The 18,070-nt window shown below is 36.3% G+C and overlaps 4 protein-coding genes and 1 pseudogene across 7 annotated transcripts; 4 read left to right on the top strand and 1 right to left on the bottom strand.

The window, feature by feature from the left end:
* Positions 1-697: 697 nt before the first annotated feature.
* LOC132123936 (apolipoprotein D-like) lies at positions 698-2,678 on the top strand. 2 transcript variants are annotated; one of them, XM_059534615.1, is made up of 5 exons: positions 698-829; positions 1,353-1,492; positions 1,710-1,831; positions 1,921-2,006; positions 2,138-2,678. In XM_059534615.1, exons 2-5 carry the CDS (start codon positions 1,376-1,378, stop codon positions 2,371-2,373), a joined length of 561 nt encoding a protein of 186 aa, XP_059390598.1. In that variant the 5' UTR covers positions 698-829; positions 1,353-1,375; the 3' UTR covers positions 2,374-2,678. The 2 variants fall into 2 exon arrangements, with proteins under 2 accessions (XP_059390598.1, XP_059390597.1); XM_059534614.1 differs by having other exon boundaries at positions 718-829; positions 1,337-1,492.
* A 302-nt stretch (positions 2,679-2,980) lies between these two features.
* Positions 2,981-4,457, top strand: LOC132124139 (otospiralin-like). The gene is made up of 4 exons (XM_059534992.1): positions 2,981-3,141; positions 3,268-3,334; positions 3,726-3,749; positions 4,000-4,457. Exons 2-4 carry the CDS (start codon positions 3,274-3,276, stop codon positions 4,185-4,187), a joined length of 273 nt encoding a protein of 90 aa, XP_059390975.1. The 5' UTR covers positions 2,981-3,141; positions 3,268-3,273; the 3' UTR covers positions 4,188-4,457.
* A 481-nt stretch (positions 4,458-4,938) lies between these two features.
* On the top strand, positions 4,939-7,070 carry LOC132123859 (COP9 signalosome complex subunit 9). Its single transcript, XM_059534554.1, has 3 exons — positions 4,939-5,144; positions 5,479-5,551; positions 6,909-7,070. The coding sequence occupies exons 1-3, from the start codon at positions 5,082-5,084 to the stop codon at positions 6,944-6,946; spliced, it is 174 nt and encodes a 57-aa protein (XP_059390537.1). The 5' UTR covers positions 4,939-5,081; the 3' UTR covers positions 6,947-7,070.
* A 1,012-nt stretch (positions 7,071-8,082) lies between these two features.
* On the top strand, positions 8,083-12,215 carry LOC132124201 (uncharacterized). Of its 3 annotated transcripts, none has more exons than XM_059535108.1 (6): positions 8,083-8,213; positions 8,561-8,594; positions 8,845-8,923; positions 9,628-9,672; positions 9,806-9,939; positions 10,186-12,215. In XM_059535108.1, exons 3-6 carry the CDS (start codon positions 8,863-8,865, stop codon positions 11,722-11,724), a joined length of 1,779 nt encoding a protein of 592 aa, XP_059391091.1. In that variant the 5' UTR covers positions 8,083-8,213; positions 8,561-8,594; positions 8,845-8,862; the 3' UTR covers positions 11,725-12,215. The 3 variants fall into 3 exon arrangements, with proteins under 3 accessions (XP_059391091.1, XP_059391090.1, XP_059391089.1); XM_059535106.1 differs by having other exon boundaries at positions 8,084-8,213; positions 9,803-9,939; XM_059535107.1 differs by lacking the exon at positions 8,561-8,594 and having other exon boundaries at positions 9,803-9,939.
* A 633-nt stretch (positions 12,216-12,848) lies between these two features.
* On the bottom strand, positions 12,849-14,240 carry LOC132123929 (adiponectin-like; annotated as a pseudogene).
* Positions 14,241-18,070: the final 3,830 nt, after the last annotated feature.

Below are 18,070 nucleotides of genomic sequence, written 5' to 3'. Positions count from 1 at the left end.
TATTTTGGGAATGTGTACTTTGGAAAATACCTGTAGGCATTTTTATTTAATTACTCCAAGGCAAAAGTTTTTTTTTATTTTTTAAATCACTTAGAGGTCATTGTGACATTGTGCAGCCCATGGGAAAGTCTGATTGTCAGTTTTATTAATAAAATCTGATGAAAATAATCTTCACACATAAACTGATTGTAGTCACCTGAACCATTTTGTCACTGTTTTAATACTAAATTAGACTAAATTAGATTAGATTCAACTTTATTGTCATTGCACATGTAAGGTACAAGGCAACGAAATGCAGTTTAGCATCTAACCAGAAGTGCAATAAGCAGTAAGTACAGAATATACAAGGTCTACAATATGTACAATAACTATACAGATAAGGCAGTATTATGAACATAATTTACAGATTTTAAATATTATCAGCATGATATACAGATAGGTGTACTATGAACATACTATACAGATGGATTATGTAAAAGTTTATGTACAGGCAGAAACTATGAACATATGAACATTATTTACACTAGAGGACAGTAAAGTCTATTGAAAATATTTCAGTGTGCAAGAAATATTTTCTTGCAAATGCACATGTAAATGTCTGGGCCAGTAGAGAAAAGAAAATAAAGAGACACAATCTTCTTTAACAGCACACACCCTGACACTGCAATACTGCTCTCGTGATATCCATTTACATAATCAGCTGCTTTTTGTTACAACACAATCTCAGTCTGTTCTGAGCGTATCCTTCTCTCTTGTCTCTCTTGTTACTGGACCAGCACAAACACAACATCTTCAGCTCTGTGCCTAACAACAGATTCATCTGGAACAGGTATTGATTCACTTTAAATTGTTATTTAGTCTGTTTTGTGACATTATACTAAATAATAATTCTATCATCTATTATAATTTTTTGGGTATACTTGTATTGTGTAGCTGTAGTGTTAGTTGTAACATTCCGGTCTAAAAAATGTACTAACTTAAATTTTTTTTATTATATGCTATTTTATTATTTAACAAACATTTTACAGTAAATAAGTACATATAGTGCGTCTCTTGAGATTGGGGAGTGAGGTTTACCTGCACAGCACTACTCGCTGGCCTCCGTTACAAAGACCCTGGGGGAAAAAAGCATATTTTCAACAGCTAAAGCACAGTGTAATGGAAATTAATACTTTTTATTTTCTTTTTAAAGTCGAATGTTTCCACACAGTGAAAAGGAAAACACCAGATTCATTCTGTGCAAACCATCTCTAATTGTAATTAGACAATGCAGTTTACAAATATCCATAAGACACTGTGACATATTGTCTTATTAAAATGACTAATGCATCTTGAGCTCATGACTCTCACAGCTGAGACAGCAGCTCTCGACAGGATGAAGGCCGTGATTGTGTTGCTCGTACCTCTTCTGCTTCCCTTGGTCTCTGCTCAGACATTTCGTTGGGGCCCCTGCCCAACACCAATGGTCCAGCCAAACTTTGAATTAAACAAGGTATGCAAATATAATGAATCTTAAATATGCAATTCAGCCCACAAAATTGTTATCATTTATTCAACGTCTTGTCTTTCTAAATCCAAATGCTGTTATTTTGTTTGGTTCGGAATGGCGTGAGGGTGAAAAATAATAATGACGGAATTAAAATTTTTGGGTGAAGTGTGCCTTTAATTATGTACAGTGCACTTATATGAGATTTACCTTTCACTCCAAGTACCTTGGAAAGTGGTATGAAATTGAAAAGCTACCAGCATCCTTTGCGAAAGGCAAGTGCATTGAGGCAAACTACATGCTAAGACCTGACAACACTGTCCAAGTTGTCAATGTTCAGACATAGTGAGTAATTCAATCTTTTCAGTTAAATAGAATTAATGTTTTGTCACTATCATTTAATCATAACTAAATTGTGTGTTTATATAAAACAGCAAAGGAAAAATTAGAAAAGCAGAGGGCACAGCGATCATTCAGGACCTGAGGGAGCCAGCAAAGCTTGGACTCAGTTTCTCTTACTGTGAGTCCATGAATGTGCTGTGTTTGTGTGCAAACAACACATTCCTAGAACACCGTAGAATCTTCTCTGCCACTCTTTTTGAAGAGTTCTTTTGTTAATTCACCATCTGCTTGTTTTTTATATATATTCAGTCACTCCCTACACCCCATACTGGGTCCTGTCTACTGACTACAGCAGCATAGCACTTGTTTATTCATGCACTGATGTTCTCCGGCTCTTCCATGTGGACTATGCTTGGATCCTGTCCCGCTCACGCATTCTGCCCCCAGAGGCCATCTATCATGCCAAAGAGACCTTCTCACGTGACAAAATCGATGTGAGCAAAATGATTCCCACAGATCAGCACGGATGCGACGGTCCTATTTAACCAGTAAAAACTGAAATATAGATATATTTTTTGGTGCCTCACTATTACTATTATGATTGAAAAGGGTTTGAATTATCATAAAGCTACTCATATTATATTGTACTCTGTTATAAATGTTTGGTATTTGTCTTTGTTACTCTTAACTAATTTTCTAAAGCAATCTCTGGCTTTGATAATGTGCTATAAAATAATATTCATTATTAGCCTATTATTCATATGACATAAACCATCTGAACCCAGCTGGCACATATTTTGCTCTATATACATATTTTTGCACCTCTTCAAATAAATAAATTAAAGCATTACCGTTTGTTTATGAAGTTTTTGTTTATGGCGTTCTCTGTCATGTCATTCCTGAGTGCTTTTATTCATTGGGTGTGAATAGAGTCCCATCTGTTTTGCATAATTTGAGATGTGCATTGAAATGTCCTCAAAATGTTACACTCTATGCCTTTATGGATACTTCATATTGCTAAAAGTGTTTAGATTTCTATTGGAATATTAATGAATTGAAAAAAACTGAATAAACGTATTTATTTATTATATATTTTTTATTTTATGTTTATAATGGAATGATGCATTAACCAGCTTGATTTGAAATACATTTCATATATGGTCTTGAGGTGGGTTTCGATGATGTAGATCTAGTTTGGGAGGGGACAAATATTTTCTGAACTTGGGGTTCAGTCTGCACAGAACCTGTGACACACAAAATCTTTTTAGCTCTCAGAAACGGACAGACCTCATACAACCACTGCTGCAAAGAAGGTAATGTTATTCATATCCAAAACAATTAGCAATATACATGCATGAACATAATATAGCAAACTATTACCTTTTTTCAGGCTTGTTTATAATGACCACACATTTTAATTAAAGTAATTTTATTTTTAGCAAAAGATGAAGTGGAGTATTGTTTTGGGGGTTTTCTTGCTATGCTTTCTTGCAAATAATCTAAGCGGTAAGCAGTGTACATTACTCACATTACTATGGGCACTTTAGATATTTACTTTAAAAGCTATACATCAAGATTTTCAGAATATGAATATATTTTATGTATTTTATGGTAAATATTTCTGTATTAAAGGATGCTGATGTTTCTCAAATAAATTAACTGGAACATTTGTTTAAAGAAAAACAGTGAAATATCCCATGTTAATATTATAAACATTAAAACCTTGAGCGGTGTTCATCAGGACAAGTGTGCACATAGTTAGGAATAACATTTGTGAAGGAAACTCACACATTTCTTGAATCCCTTGGGATATCCTCAGTTCTCATGTATGAATCAGCTCTTTGTAAGGGAGGATTTCAGATTTCATCCACTCTTCCTCTACTCTCTCTTTCCACAGGTGCCAGATTCATTCCTGAAGGGGGTAAACAGACTATTTACCATTTTGTTTGCTAGTATATATATTAACATTTAAAAATCCTAACTGCACAATGAACCCTTGGTGCTGGTTGTAAAATTATATTCACTATGTTAACTATATTGTTATGTTTGCCCGAGGACACAAAGAGGCACATTTAGACAACTAGATAACTTATGCAGTTACACATCAGCAATTCTGGAATGCAAGAACTCAGCAGGAATACACAAGCTCTATTTTTCTCTCTCACACGTAGTGCCTTATGAACAGCCCCCAGCTCTGCCCTACTGGTCTTATTCCACCTCAGATTTCTGGAACTACGTGGAATACTTCCGCAGCATTGGGGCCTACAACCAGATCAATGAAATGGCCAGAACATTCTTTGCCCATCAGCATCTTGGAGACACGCTGGGTTATGAAGTGGCAGAGCAACATGGACACTAAATTGATGTTATTAGTTCATCACTCATAGTTTAGTTTGTTGCATTAGAAACTAATGATAATTTACTAAATAGAACTAAACACCATTTATAGCCCTACAATAATGAGTGATGTGTTATATGCTTAAATGTATAAAAAGCATACAGGAATAAGTTCATTTTTCATTTTCATTGTATTGTGATTAACAGCTTCAGGGTGAATGGTTGTGATGTATTATACGACTATTGCAGGTGCAAACATAGGAACTGTAAGAAATAAAACAATAAAGTGTCATACTTATGCACATAAATCATTTTATTAGCATCAATGCAAAAAAACGTGAGGACCAGTTCTCCAACCGAGCCAGTGGGACCCGTTTCCCTCCCGGTTACATTTTGACGTAACACCACTAGTGGATGCGAAGCCTAAGCGAATCGCTTCTTTCAAACAGATCATCGTAAAGAACCGGTTCGTAACGGCTTACTACTTTACGTGGTCATAAACATTTAAATAAACCCATATGGCTGTCGAATACTGCTTTATTATTATTAATATTGTTATTATACTCTTTATTTTCGACTCCTTAATTATGAATTAATTCAGAAACACAGCTTGCATTCATGCACTTTTTGGATGAACACGTATTTGAAGTACGATTTATTTATTTTTCTGCGGTTATTAAACTAACTTAAGTTTTCGCCCTTCTGTCAAGTATCCGGTTCGACAGGAAGTCGCGCATTTAAAAAGATCCGACTCAGAAGAACCGTTCTTCCACGAATCGGACATCGTGAATCTACGCGTAACCGGAAACAGAGGGGAAGCACTGAAGTGTTTATTTGGGTGAATGTAACAGTGAGCTGAAAATACACAATTTAAACGTTTGTTTATCGCTGGTTTTTAAGTTCTCGCTCCGAAGTTATGAAGCCAGCAGTTGATGAAATGTTTCCCGAAGGAGCTGGTCCGTACGTGGACCTGGATGAGGTAAGGGTTTAACACGTTTCTGTAACGTTACAGAAAGCGTTAACGTTAAACCATTTGACACTATATATATTGGTGTCAAGTGTGAAATCGCTACAGTGGAATTTTCTGTACAGTGCTTAACGCATTTTTATGCACATATTATCCAATATGTATTTATTCAATAAATGTATTTATATATAAAAACACCAAAATAAAAATATATTTTAGGAGTATATATATATTTTTTCCTAAATCAGTATAACTTTGTTCGCTGAAATAAAGGAATGAGTAATAATCAGTTTTTATAAAAGTCTATGTTAATGAGTATTAATGCTGTAGTGCTGTGTGTTGACAGGCAGGGGGCAGCAGTGGGCTGCTGATGGATCTGGCCGCCAATGAGAAGGCAGTACATTCAGACTTTTTCAATGGTGAGACTCAGAAACTTTATTATTATGATAAAGTACAGTACGATCAATTACGGTCCTTGACCTTTCCAATTGTTTGCCAGTACTATAATTTTTTTAATTAAAAATAATTTTTATGAAAATTCCTAGGAAAGATTTTAAGTTGTATGTACAGATGACATATTTTAGAATACAGCAAACCAAACAAATTCCAATCCTTTTCACGATTTATTTACTTTTCCAAGCCTGGAAATGTCAATTTTTTAAATTCTATGTTGAAATTACGGGAAAAAATAAATTAAGTGATTAATACTTGGATTATTTAAGGTTTTAAATGTTTTTGAAATATTGTTTGTGCTCAACAATTTATTAAGCTGCATTCAAAAATACAGTAAATCCAGTGATTTTGTGAAATATTATTCCTGTTTTAAACAAGGTTGTTATTGATATATATATATATATATATATATATATATATATATATATATATATATATATATATATATTTTTTAAATTTCTTTACTGTAACTTTTTCTTGTGTTCTCTTTTTTAATTTTTTTTAATTTTTTATCTTTTTTTGCTCCAAACGTTTGAATGGAAATGTATCACAGTTTCCACACAAATATGAAGCAGCACAACTGTTTTCAACCTTGATAATAATAAATGCTTCTTGAGCATTAAATCAGCATATAAGAATGATTTCTGAAGGATCATGTCACACTGAATGACTGCTAAAATTGAAAAACATGAATAATCTTAATTATTCCAAACTCTTGACTGTCTATGTGTGTGTGTGTGTGTGTGTGTGTGTGTGTGTGTGTGTGTGTATATATATATATATATATATATATAGTTCTGTGCAAATTATTTATTAATAACATTCTTTCTATTGTTTTGTTGGCAACAGAATATTGCAAAGTTCTTTAGCATGCTTACTCTACAATTTTCTTTATACTTTTCCGCCTTCTAGTGATAGTAAAGATAGTTTGAGCTTGGCACAGGATGACCTAAAAACAGGCAGTTAAAGAGTAAAGGAGGTATGAAGCTGAGCCCATGTAAAGCTCCAGCGCAGCAGGTCTTCCCTCTTTAGAGGCTCTGTATCCATCTGCAGCGCTTGAAGTAGCTGAACACGTGTCACTCAGGGGCATCTTCATCTGGGTGCCCTTTTGAAAGGTTTACTGAAAATTAACCTAGAGACCCCGATTGAGCTCATACCCTCATTTTACTGAGAACAGCATGTCATAGATGAGGTTTTTGTGCTATTTATTATTTAAAAAAGCTCTTCTACATATTCTGGTTTATTAAGCTTAATTGTAAGTAAAAAAACAATAAAAATAATTGTTTTGTGCTATGAATTTTTACGCTTCTCTTTTCTCCACAGATTTTGAAGATCTGTTTGATGACGATGATATTCAGTGACGAAGAGGACAAATAGAATGGATTCCTCCATTGTATAAAATGTTGTACATTAAAGTGTTTTTTCTTTTTTCACTTTAAGAGCGATGTTGCATTGTTAACTCGGTTCAATAATAAACTTTTGTGTAATACAATGTCTTCCTTTTTCCAGATGTTTCCACATTTAAAAAAAAAAACCCCAGACATTCCGAGTCAAAAGTTGGAATAATTGTAAACGATTTTTCCCAAGGCTGAAATCTGTTTCTAGTCCTGATTGTAGGTTTTTGCACATTCCTGAACACCTGTAAGGGTGCATAATTACACATGCAATCCACTGTTAGCGTAAAACACAGATGTTTTATGCTCTGACATTGACATCAGAATATTTTTTTCTCGCAGATATATCTGAACAGACATCATAATCTGTTATAATTCAAGTCAGATAATATAAAAAAGACATACATTAATTCCTAATCTGTATTGCTGTATTTCAAACAGGGTTTTATTTGTGAATGATCACTTGTTATACAATTCTGCGCAGTGGGAATATGGATTGAGCTGGTGCTTTGCAGATGTTCTTATGACATACTTCTCCATAACGGTTTAGCCCTGTTTGCTGCAGTTGACGGTTCAGTGCAATTAGACACAATATCCACTAGATTAGTTTAATCTCTGTTATTCTGAACATATATTTGCCATGTACTCAGCAATGTAAAGACAAGTATAGTAAATTCCCAACTGTTGATGGCTACCCTGAAGTTATTACATAAAACCCACTCTCAAGTCTCGGGTCATCAAAGATGTAGCTAAGTTTTTGTTTCTTAATTTTGGAACAGATTTGGAAAGATTTAGCATTACATCAATTGATCACCAGTGGATCCTCTGCAGTGAATGGGTGCCATCAGAATGAGAGTCTAAACAGCTGATGAAAACATCTAAATTATATTTTTAATTTTCTCACAAAAAAAAAAAACATCTGTAAAAATTTCTAAACCTTCTAAACAGTAAACACAGTCTATAGTTGCAACTGATAGGCTGTCTTGCTGGGCCAGAGAGGCCCAATCATAGAGTCGGAAGCAGCATCTATTCAGCCCTATGGGATGCACCTTTCTTGTTTTTAATTATCAAGGTTGGGTTTAAATTGTGGCCAGGTTTTCAACGGTGGCCCAGTTGGTGTACGGGGTGTGTTGAGACTGTATTTGCCTACACGAGGGGATTGGCTCACCTTCCTCTTCCAGTCGGTCTGCTGTAGAGCTGAACTTCAACTTCACATCATCACATCCTAACACAGGTAAGACAGAGCTCAAACCCCTTTGTATATCCTTACTTTTGTCTGATTATAAAGCAAATGCACATTTCTATATTTCAAAAACCCATATAGTTACTTTTAACAATATGCAGATGTGCCCCAAATGTTACTAAGTTAACTGTTCTAAAACCTTTTTTTTTGCAGTTAAATGATCATAAAATCATTTTTAAATTGTACTACATTTAAGAAAATATTTCGAACTCTTTGTGTTTGAAAAAGTTGCAAGCTGCACAAGCAAAATACTGACATTGACAGGAACATGGCAAGACCGTGTAAAAAGCATAAAATTACATGTTGAATGTATAAATTATATGTTTCTTTGTAAACAGGCATTTGTAGCAGGTAAAAAACAATAATTTGCAGGTAATCAAACACAGAGTGAAGTTTCTTGTCTATTCTTTCTACATGTAAAATTTACAGTTTTTTCTAATTTGATCAATTCCTCAATTGTCAAATATCAGTTCAGATATCGCTAAATTTAGATGGTCAAATATAAAGGAGCTATAGTACACTCTTATATTGATTCTCATCTCATCTTGATAGAAGTTCATCATGTTAAATTATGAATATTAAAACATATATAATTTCTGTAAATAATTTTGTTTATTCAAAGGAATCAGGAAGATTTAAAATGGCTTGTTTAAGAGGATCTTCTGTCTTCCATGTGTTGCTAGCAACATTATTATTACCAGGTGAGACTTGTATATTATTGTTTTTCTTATCTTCTGAGCTAAATTTCCCAAAAGGCCCTGTAAACAAGGGGGTATCAAGTTTCTGAGTGCCAGGTCTTTGATTTTTGCTCTGCAACTGGTAAAATTATTAACAGTTGTCAGCAAAACTCGAGTGCACCAGGTTTCCAGATGTGGCAGCAGTTTACAAGCTGTAAAAAAAGTAAACCTGCTGATACTCTGAAAGAGCAACATTTTCTTTACCTCCCTCATACAAGACACTGAGATCTTCCGTTCAGTCACCTCACATTAAAGCCAATCCGTGATCCACTCATTCCCATTCCACATCTCCTTCACAGAGATAAAATGGAAAAAGTGTCATATATTTTTCTGACACTAGGATTATTAAGTTCACCTGTAGTTACAGAGGATCCATTCCTTTGTAGATTTTATAGCGTTTGCTTGTAGACGAGCACAGTTCTTGCGGCCCCCTGCTGCCAGGAATCAAAGTGCTGATGTGTGCTGTTGGAAGATTAATTTCCTACAATACCCTCTATATTACCACCTTCCCTTTCCCCCAAAACTTGTAAAACTGCATCCTGCTGCTCTCAGCTCATTGGACCTTTACTGTCTGTAAGCATTTTTTACTCTATCTTTGACAAAATGCAACATCTGGTTGAGACTTGAACCCCCTATTTTTTTCTCTCTTTACTCTTCTTCTCAAACAGATTTTCTCTTGGCTGGCCCTGTAACCCGGCATTTAAAAAGAGACAGTAAGTATTGCTTGTTTACCTGTTTTGTAAGCTTCCTTATAGAGTCTCAATTCATGAATCTGTTGTATAGCTACCATATAATCAGAATGTTAGACATGCACAATGAAGTAACACATAGTGTTTCTGCCAGAAGGAAGTGATGAAAGGGCAGGCATTGAAGCAGGTCCAAAACTAATCCGCAACAGGAGAAACATCAGCTGGTACAAGCAGCACTCTGACTTCTGGAGCTGGTACAAATACTTCACTGACAATGGGAACCAAGAGGGAGTGAGTACAGCGTATTATGAACTAAACAGGACAACATAGCACACTATAAGAATTATCTATAAGAATCTATAAGAATTGTTAATTTTAGCAAAGGTTAATCTTAAGGATGAACAATATATCAGTAACACGTTGGCCCATAACTTTAATATCAGGAAATCTCTTGTGGATGATTGAGGTTACATATGTGTTTTGTGTTGGTTGTATAACCCAAGTACTTAATCAAAATAATTTGTCATCACTTTTCAGGTTGCAGAGCTGGATCGTGTCTATCTTGCATACTTACAGAACAAGAATCGTGCTGAGGCAGGTCGTTCCTACAAGCTGTACCTGCAGCACCTAAGCGACATCTACAAATCTTGTGCCGAGTCTGATGACCCAAACTGTGTGGCCTCGTACACCAACAGACCCAAACCTAAAGCTGAAGCACCAGTGCCTGCCCCAGTCAAGGCTTGTGACCCTTACAGAGACCCATATTGCTTGTACTCGAAGGGATACTCATATTACCCATACATGGCTCCGGGCCCAGCTTCTGTCAAAGCACCTGCACCTGCCCCAGTTAAAGCCCCAGCCTACATTCACACCCCTGTGGTGAAAGATCCACATTCCGCTTACTACTACAACTCTCCGTTGGTGCAACCCTTCCTGTCAGCTGAGCAAAGGGCTGAGCTGTTGCGCATCTGTGACGCTGAGGATGTCGAGTGTCTTCAGTACCACCTCCGTGCTGCTTACGGATACAAGCCTGCTGTTGCCCCGGCCCCATCCTATGCCCATCTCAGCTGTGACCCTAAGACCGATCCTCACTGCGTCCCCCATTTGGTCCAGAAGGCACCATCTGGTCTGTACCTGCGTTATCCCCATTGTGACCCTAGAGTTGACCCATACTGTGCTTATGCTGCTGCTCTGGCATCCTCACAAAATCTTGAAGCCCCATCTTCTGGCTTGGAGAGACCCTGCAACCCTCTCTACGATGATAACTGCAACCCTCTGACAGCCACAAGGTTCGGCAGCTTGGCTCCTGAAGATCTGAAGAACAAGCCTGCCTCTGTAGCCAGTGCCATGAGGGAACCTCCAAGCCCTCGTCAACACCCTTATGCCATGTACCGAGATGCATATGCTGGGGCTGACCTGCGAAGACACATGCCTACACAATTCCAGCCTCTAAGGCACCAACTGGAGGAATCTCAACATCCTTTGGGACCTCGTGGGAAGACCAAAGAGGGATATGACTGTTTCATCGGGTATGATGAAGAGTGTTTCCCACTTGGTTCCCAAAACGATCACCGTCCGTCTGTGCACAGACAGGCGTCCTACTCAACCGAAGCCTACGAGCCCCACCTGAATGCCGATGGATCCAGAAATGGAGTAATCGAACCTGATCCTGACTGCGACCCGGAGTACGACAGAAACTGCCGTTTACGCCGCTACGAACCTGAGGTGGCTGAAACCGCCAGTCCATCACCTCAAGAGGAGCCAGCCCAGGAGGAATACCACCGTGAGGAGGTCCCTCAGTATAGAGAAGACTCCTACCCTGCAGCCCCAGGCTACAACCAGCAGCAATACGAGCAATACATGAGCGGACAAGAGGATCCATATGCCGGATTTGGCCCCCAGGAAGCAGGAGCGACTAGTTTTCAGGATGTCCTAAGAGGATACGGTGGTCGGTATCCTGGCCAGGATGACCACCGTGCCTACAATAGAGACTACAGAAAGAAAGAAATACCTGCGACAATGTATGCCAAGAATAGTAGGTCAGGACAGAAGGGTTTTTTTGTAGATAAATATTAAAGGCACACTTGAAGAAAAGGTGCACACATCAGTTTCACAGGATTTCACTTGGTTCGCTCAAAATATATATCGAGAGCTGCTGAAAATGTCCTAGCTCTGGAGTTTGACAGCACTTGTATAGGAAAAAAATATTTGATTCCTATCATTTCTTTCTGATTCTTTTAAACAATGTAACCTGATTGTGTGTTGCAGCATCTCTAGGAGGGATAGTCTACTAGAGGAGCACTTGAAATAGCTCTTTGTATTATTGTGGAGGGAAAATTACACAAAACAAAGTATGTAAAAGGTGAAAAGTGTACTTAAATATACTGTAACTACTCCCATTTGGCTTTTTCTTTGTAAATTCACCTAAAAGTTTCCCTTCAAATGAATATTTAATGATCTTCTGGGACTCTTGCTTATTTGTATTGTTTTTTAAATCGCCAAATTGATGCTTTGCGATTTGTTTGCATATTTGTAAGATGTTTTTCTTTGAATGTTGAAAGCTTTAAAGATCTTGAGCTCTTTTTATTTGCAAATGCATAATTACTATTGACAAACTAGCTGATTTAATAAACAGTTTTTCTACTAATTACAATCAAGTAATATTATTTTGAAAAACTGCTAGTAGAAATTGTTGTTGCCCATATTTTATTGGACTATCACAGACAAGTTAATTATTATGCAATAATTATTATTCCATCCTACTGTCATTCACAGAGCAATGCTATACTAAAACAGATTAATTATCTCTCTGTTCAACACACATAAAATAATCTTCACCAAAGCAGCATAAAAATCCATATTTAATGACAAGCACCCATCATGTACTGCTTTCACAGTTGGTAAACATGATCATTTTTAAAAAAAAAATTGTGTCACTAATGTGGCATAATTTGCATAATGTTTCAGTTAACTGTCTTGGGAGTTTAGAGAGATGTTAAAACTCTCCACAATGAAAATTATGTTTCTTCAAAATCTAGGACACAGTCCAAGTTGTGCACACCGATACCTCGATTAGCCTCAGAACACTTTTAATACACATTAATAAATATAAACACTCAACAGCTGTCATGCTATTTTGGTTCATTAAAAACTATGCCATACAAATGGCGATTAAAAAGATTCTGAAAGATCACAAGTCTCTAATCTAAATAAAATATAGCTATAAGGTAATAGGTCAGCACGTATGCTGGTATATACTGTACCTTGAACATTTATTAAAATATCTGCGAGTATGAAGCCAGTGAAGGTGGAGTCGTTGTTGGTATCTGCATAAATCCCTGCATCAAATATGTCCTCATACAACTGTAGCCAAACCTCCTCTCCAGCAGACAGATTTAAAATCACCCCTTCGGAGGCTTGATCCAGATTTCTGTTGTGGAACTGGCCACAGTCCGGCCATTTTTATACCTAACTACCTTGGTGTCCTTCTCATTGATGGTAAGATGATATGTAAAGTAATAGATCCCAGGGATGGCACAGCAAAACTTTCCAGATATGTCGTTGTAGTGGTGCTGGTCATTGTAGAAGGTTTTAGTGAAGCGGATGGGAGCCCAACAGCCAGGCTGGTTTTACCTTTGAGCCCCATGCTAAAAGCAGAGCGGTAAGTAAAGGAACCCTCTCCTCTTTCTCCTTTCAGACCGGGGTTTCCAGGAAATCCTCTTTTTCTTGCAGGTCCCATGTTCCCTGGTTCACCTGGCTCTTCAGTTCTTTGGGGTCTTGACAAGAATAACTGAATTTATTAAGATTTTTGCCGACAAACCATTTATTTTGTTGACTGAGAAGAATCCATAAATCTAAATTCAAGTTTTATTTATTTATTTATTATTTTTTAAAAGAATGTTTCTTCAGGTTCAGCAGGTCGGTTTGACTAATTTAGTTTTTTAGTTGTTGGGAATACTGGTGATGTTTTTCTTGACAATTAAGGGTCACGGACAGGCCTGCAAAAGTGTTGACATGAGTGGAAAATATTTTTACAATTTCCATAACTGCAATATTTGCAGGTCAAATAGAAACATTTTATGATGCATTTTATGTCCGTTTTTCAATTATCCTCTGAGTGAATTTACACTTATACATTTGTCAGCCGCTCTTTGTTATTTTAAGCAGATTTTTTGTTGTTTATCATAGTGTGAATTTTGATCAGCTGTACTGAATCCAATTAGGGTACATTTAGATATTATTATTAGATATTAAAGTGTGGTTTAAATGTCCAAATGCCTTCATTGGGCACTCAATACTCAATAAAAAAAGTCTGTAAATAAATCACCTGAATCTCCAATATCTCCCTTTTCTCCCTCACGCCCATCACGCCCATCCAGCCCGGGGATGCCATCAGAACCTGGGGTGCCAGGAATACCCCTCATCCAGCGGGTACAAGGTTCCCTGGGGCCCTGTTTGCCATTACTACATAAAGCACAACTATCTGTGCAGTCTTCATTGTAAGAGCCATGTGATCAATCTGTTGTGTAAAAACAAAAAAGCTATTAGAAAAAGACATCAGGAAACAATCATGCTTTGTCCTACCTGGTCATCAATAGTGTGTCATTACAGTCTTTTGTGTGTCACACTATCAGACCGAGATAAGAAATTATGAGTTTTTATTTATTGTTGATGATTCATTGCTGCTGCTGCCTGCTAGTCAGTTTAATGCACACTTTGTGTGAATAGCTATGTTATTATCTGATAACTCTAGAAGCTTTCTGAACATTGTTATAGATATCTGCTTATTTAAGGAAGGTAAATGACTAAATTACTGCCTAGTAACCTAGAAAGACCCATTTAATCAGCGCTCTATTCATACAATTTAACAAAATAGAGCTGCTAGCCTAAGAGCAGGAGGAACTTAAATGTTATCATGGGGCGCCACCTTGTGGCTCATATAATGTAGTATCAAGAGCTCAAAGGGCTCAAGACACATAAAGGCAGAGATGAATAAGATAAAATGGGTAAAAAGAAATGGCCTTTAATTCACAAAACATGATTTACATATATAATATAAATATGTAATATATAAATATAATATTACAAAATATTTCAAATAAATGCTAAATGCCACTTTTCTTCACTATTTCTATTCATTGACATATCCATTTTGAATGGTAGTGTATACATCCCTCTATTATTCATGAGAAAGTTCTCTATAGCAAAAAGAGATTTAATGACCTGGCAGATTACATATTATAACTATATTTAAATGTAATTCTGCTGTTTGAACCACAGTCAAGGCAGGCTGGTTTAAAATCATAATGCTCCCTCATGTTTTGATAGGTTTAGCACAATAGAGCTCAGTGGACATGACAATTTCATCATAATAATGCATACTGTTGTTACATACCTATTACTGCAACATTTCTCCAGGTCTTAATAAGGACTCTCAGAGTTAATTAGACGCTTCATTAAAACATGAAACCATTAGATATGAAGGGAGTTCTCTATTCTCTGCTGTAAAAGGTCAGTGTTCATCTCACACAGCTCCCTATGCCGTACCTGACACTTCACTGGAATAATTGTATTACTTGTACTGATAATAAAATGCCAACATATTTTGGTTAAACAATGTTTTGCTGAAATGTCATGACTATGAATTATCGTCCTCCTATTTCACCTTTGAATCAACACCATCGATCTACTATTGTGTTTGTTTAAGCGGATATCATGTGTGAGCACAATGAACACATTAGGTGTTGTGAGAGCAAAAAAAAGACTGTATTAATTTAGAGTCATACATATGCAGGGGGAATATTAACCCATTAAAGGCTTCTAAATTATGAACATAATCAAAACTTTGCTGAGAAACTTGTGCACAATTTACCAGATGTCTTCTGTCATTTCAATGATAGTTCATACTTTTTCAGTAAGTAAATTTATCTATCTAGAAATGTGTAAAAATGTGAGAATCAAATATGATACATTTGGAGACCATTTATTTGTACATTCCCTATTCAACATTGTATTGCATTACATGGCCAAAAAGTAAGTAAAACGTACTATTTGGTCATATAAAATCAGCAAATGCAACAAATTGCATATTTTTGCTCAGTTTCAAATACTCAGCATAAAACATATACTTAATGAGGGAGGTCCTTTGATTTAACCTTTTTTTGTAGTTAATACATTATCATTTTGTACAAAGGATGAGAAAAGCAAATATTTTCATAATTTATTAATGCAACCAAATACAAAATATGCTGATTTGACATCATTTCCAGTTTTAAATAAAACAACCTTCAACCTTTAAACCTTAATGACTATAAACTTAGCGATATAGTTTTAGAAGAGCATTTCAGAGCCATTTATGCTACAGAAGATTAATTTTGTCAAACAAAGAGAGAGAAACTCGAATGTTCTAGAGCATTAAATGTAAGTTAAGTAACATGCCAAGTAATTAACCTATTTTTCATTACAAGAAAACACTGTATTTAGTTCAGAGACCTAAAGGAGATTCATTATTGAACCAGTCAGCTTCTGCAAGCACAAGTAGCAAGCATCTGCAGGGAAAGTCATCAATGAGATCATTCAGGGCACATGCACATTAATCAGTGTCAAAATGTAAACAAGTATGCATCGGTTACCATGGACACAACTGAGGAATCTGGGTTTCAGTCCTATGGTTCAGAAGGTATTCGAAGAAAAAGCCCTGTGAACAACTTGAATGGTAGAAGGCAAACCAAATAGCCTTATCTTACCACTGCAGAGGTTTCCAATATGCGCAGTTAGAGTCATTTCGTGGCTGCTTGTTTGCAGCTCTAATAGGAAACCTCTGGAATTGGATTATAGAAGTAATAGGGAATAATACCGTGAGGGGTTTATTACTATTATGACAGCTTCGTTCAGGAGCGAAAAATATACAGTTACAGTTGAAAATGGGTTTTCATGACGTCTCGTGTTTCAAAATAAATGGTTTGAAAGCATAACTTTGAATGAAAATCATTGGAGGTAGAAAGTTGTCTGGCTGAAGTTTGAGGAAAAGCTCCTATCCAACTCTCTCTCACTGAAGACAGCTCAGCAAAGATGTTAGCTCAAACAGAGTGCACTACTGGATAAACATTATAGTCAAATGACCCCTCAATCCCCTTTTTCCCCTTATATAAATGGGGATGAAATAATGAAAATTAAGGAAATTCATTTTGTGCCAGTGAACTTAACGTTTGATCAAATAACCTGTTCTGTACATTCATCTTCCATACCGCTAATAAGCTTAACGAAAGCCTCTGTAAACAGTCACCTCTGAACTCTATATCTGAGAGGCTTAGGCACAAGATAAGCTGACCAAATTTCAGAAATGAAAACCAGGCATAGGCTATTACTAGTTCAGCACTTAATATATAATTGAACTTATTTTCCTCCCTGTATATAGTATGTTCTGTCTTTACCATGTGCTAGCAGCTTGACAGACAGCTAACAGCCTCAATGAACTTAATAATTTGTCATTTTTTTTTCTGTTAGGATTGCAACTGCACTGGCTTTTAATGAAGATTTATGGCAGCGCAGCTGATCATTTCTCAAAGTCCAGATATTAAGTTTTTGTGAAAAACATTCAGAAGAAACATCATTCAAACCCTGGAGAGCAGAAGAAAATGAATTCACTATGATTCTCTGCATTGTTCCTTGGTATTTAGGGGATATTTATTACAGTTCGTTAGGTGAGAGGTGTCTTGAGTGCAGGTCTTACTAACACATCAGATGACTACACTGTGATGTGGATGCTGCATTAAAAGCACCGCTGGGTCAATAGATTTTATTGCTGGGATATGAGAGGCCATGGGCAGATCTTCCTTTGGCCTTAAAGCACATGAATCATCATAAAGGAGAGTAACTGGGGAAGGTCTGACTGACAAGCCGGAAAATTATTAGATTTTTTTTTTAAGATGACCCATGAACATTTTCAAATACACTTTTACTTTCCTGTCAAACTGCAACCTCAAAACAAGCCACACACACACACACACACACATAGAGATTTTTTTAAAATGTTTTTTTGCATATACAACATTGGGCTGTGTACAGATGGGACAGGTCCAGACAGTCCATGGCACTCCACTGATACCACAGCAGGCCTTCTAAGCAGACTTCGCTTGATGGATGGCTTTTATTTTGCTGTCAGCCTTTAACTATTTTGGTGTTTATCTTATTATCTTCTTCAGATGAACTGTCATTTATCTAAGCTACCACATTTATAATTTCATTAGATAATGATTTGTAATTACCTTTTTTTAAAGAGCTTCCAGTTAAAATGTTTTTTTTTTTTTGTATTAAATTTAAAATCTTTTATGTTTAGGCATGTTTTTGTAGAATAAATTTACATAAATTAATGTTTATTTCATTCTATATTTAGATTTCAGGTCAACACTAGTGAACATTT

The sequence above is a fragment of the Carassius carassius genome, chromosome 42 (assembly GCF_963082965.1).
Source record: "Carassius carassius chromosome 42, fCarCar2.1, whole genome shotgun sequence".
NCBI classification, from domain to species: Eukaryota; Metazoa; Chordata; class Actinopteri; order Cypriniformes; family Cyprinidae; genus Carassius; species Carassius carassius.
The sequence above is the reverse complement of the archived record's forward strand: the minus strand, read 5'-3'. Positions and strand labels throughout refer to the sequence as shown.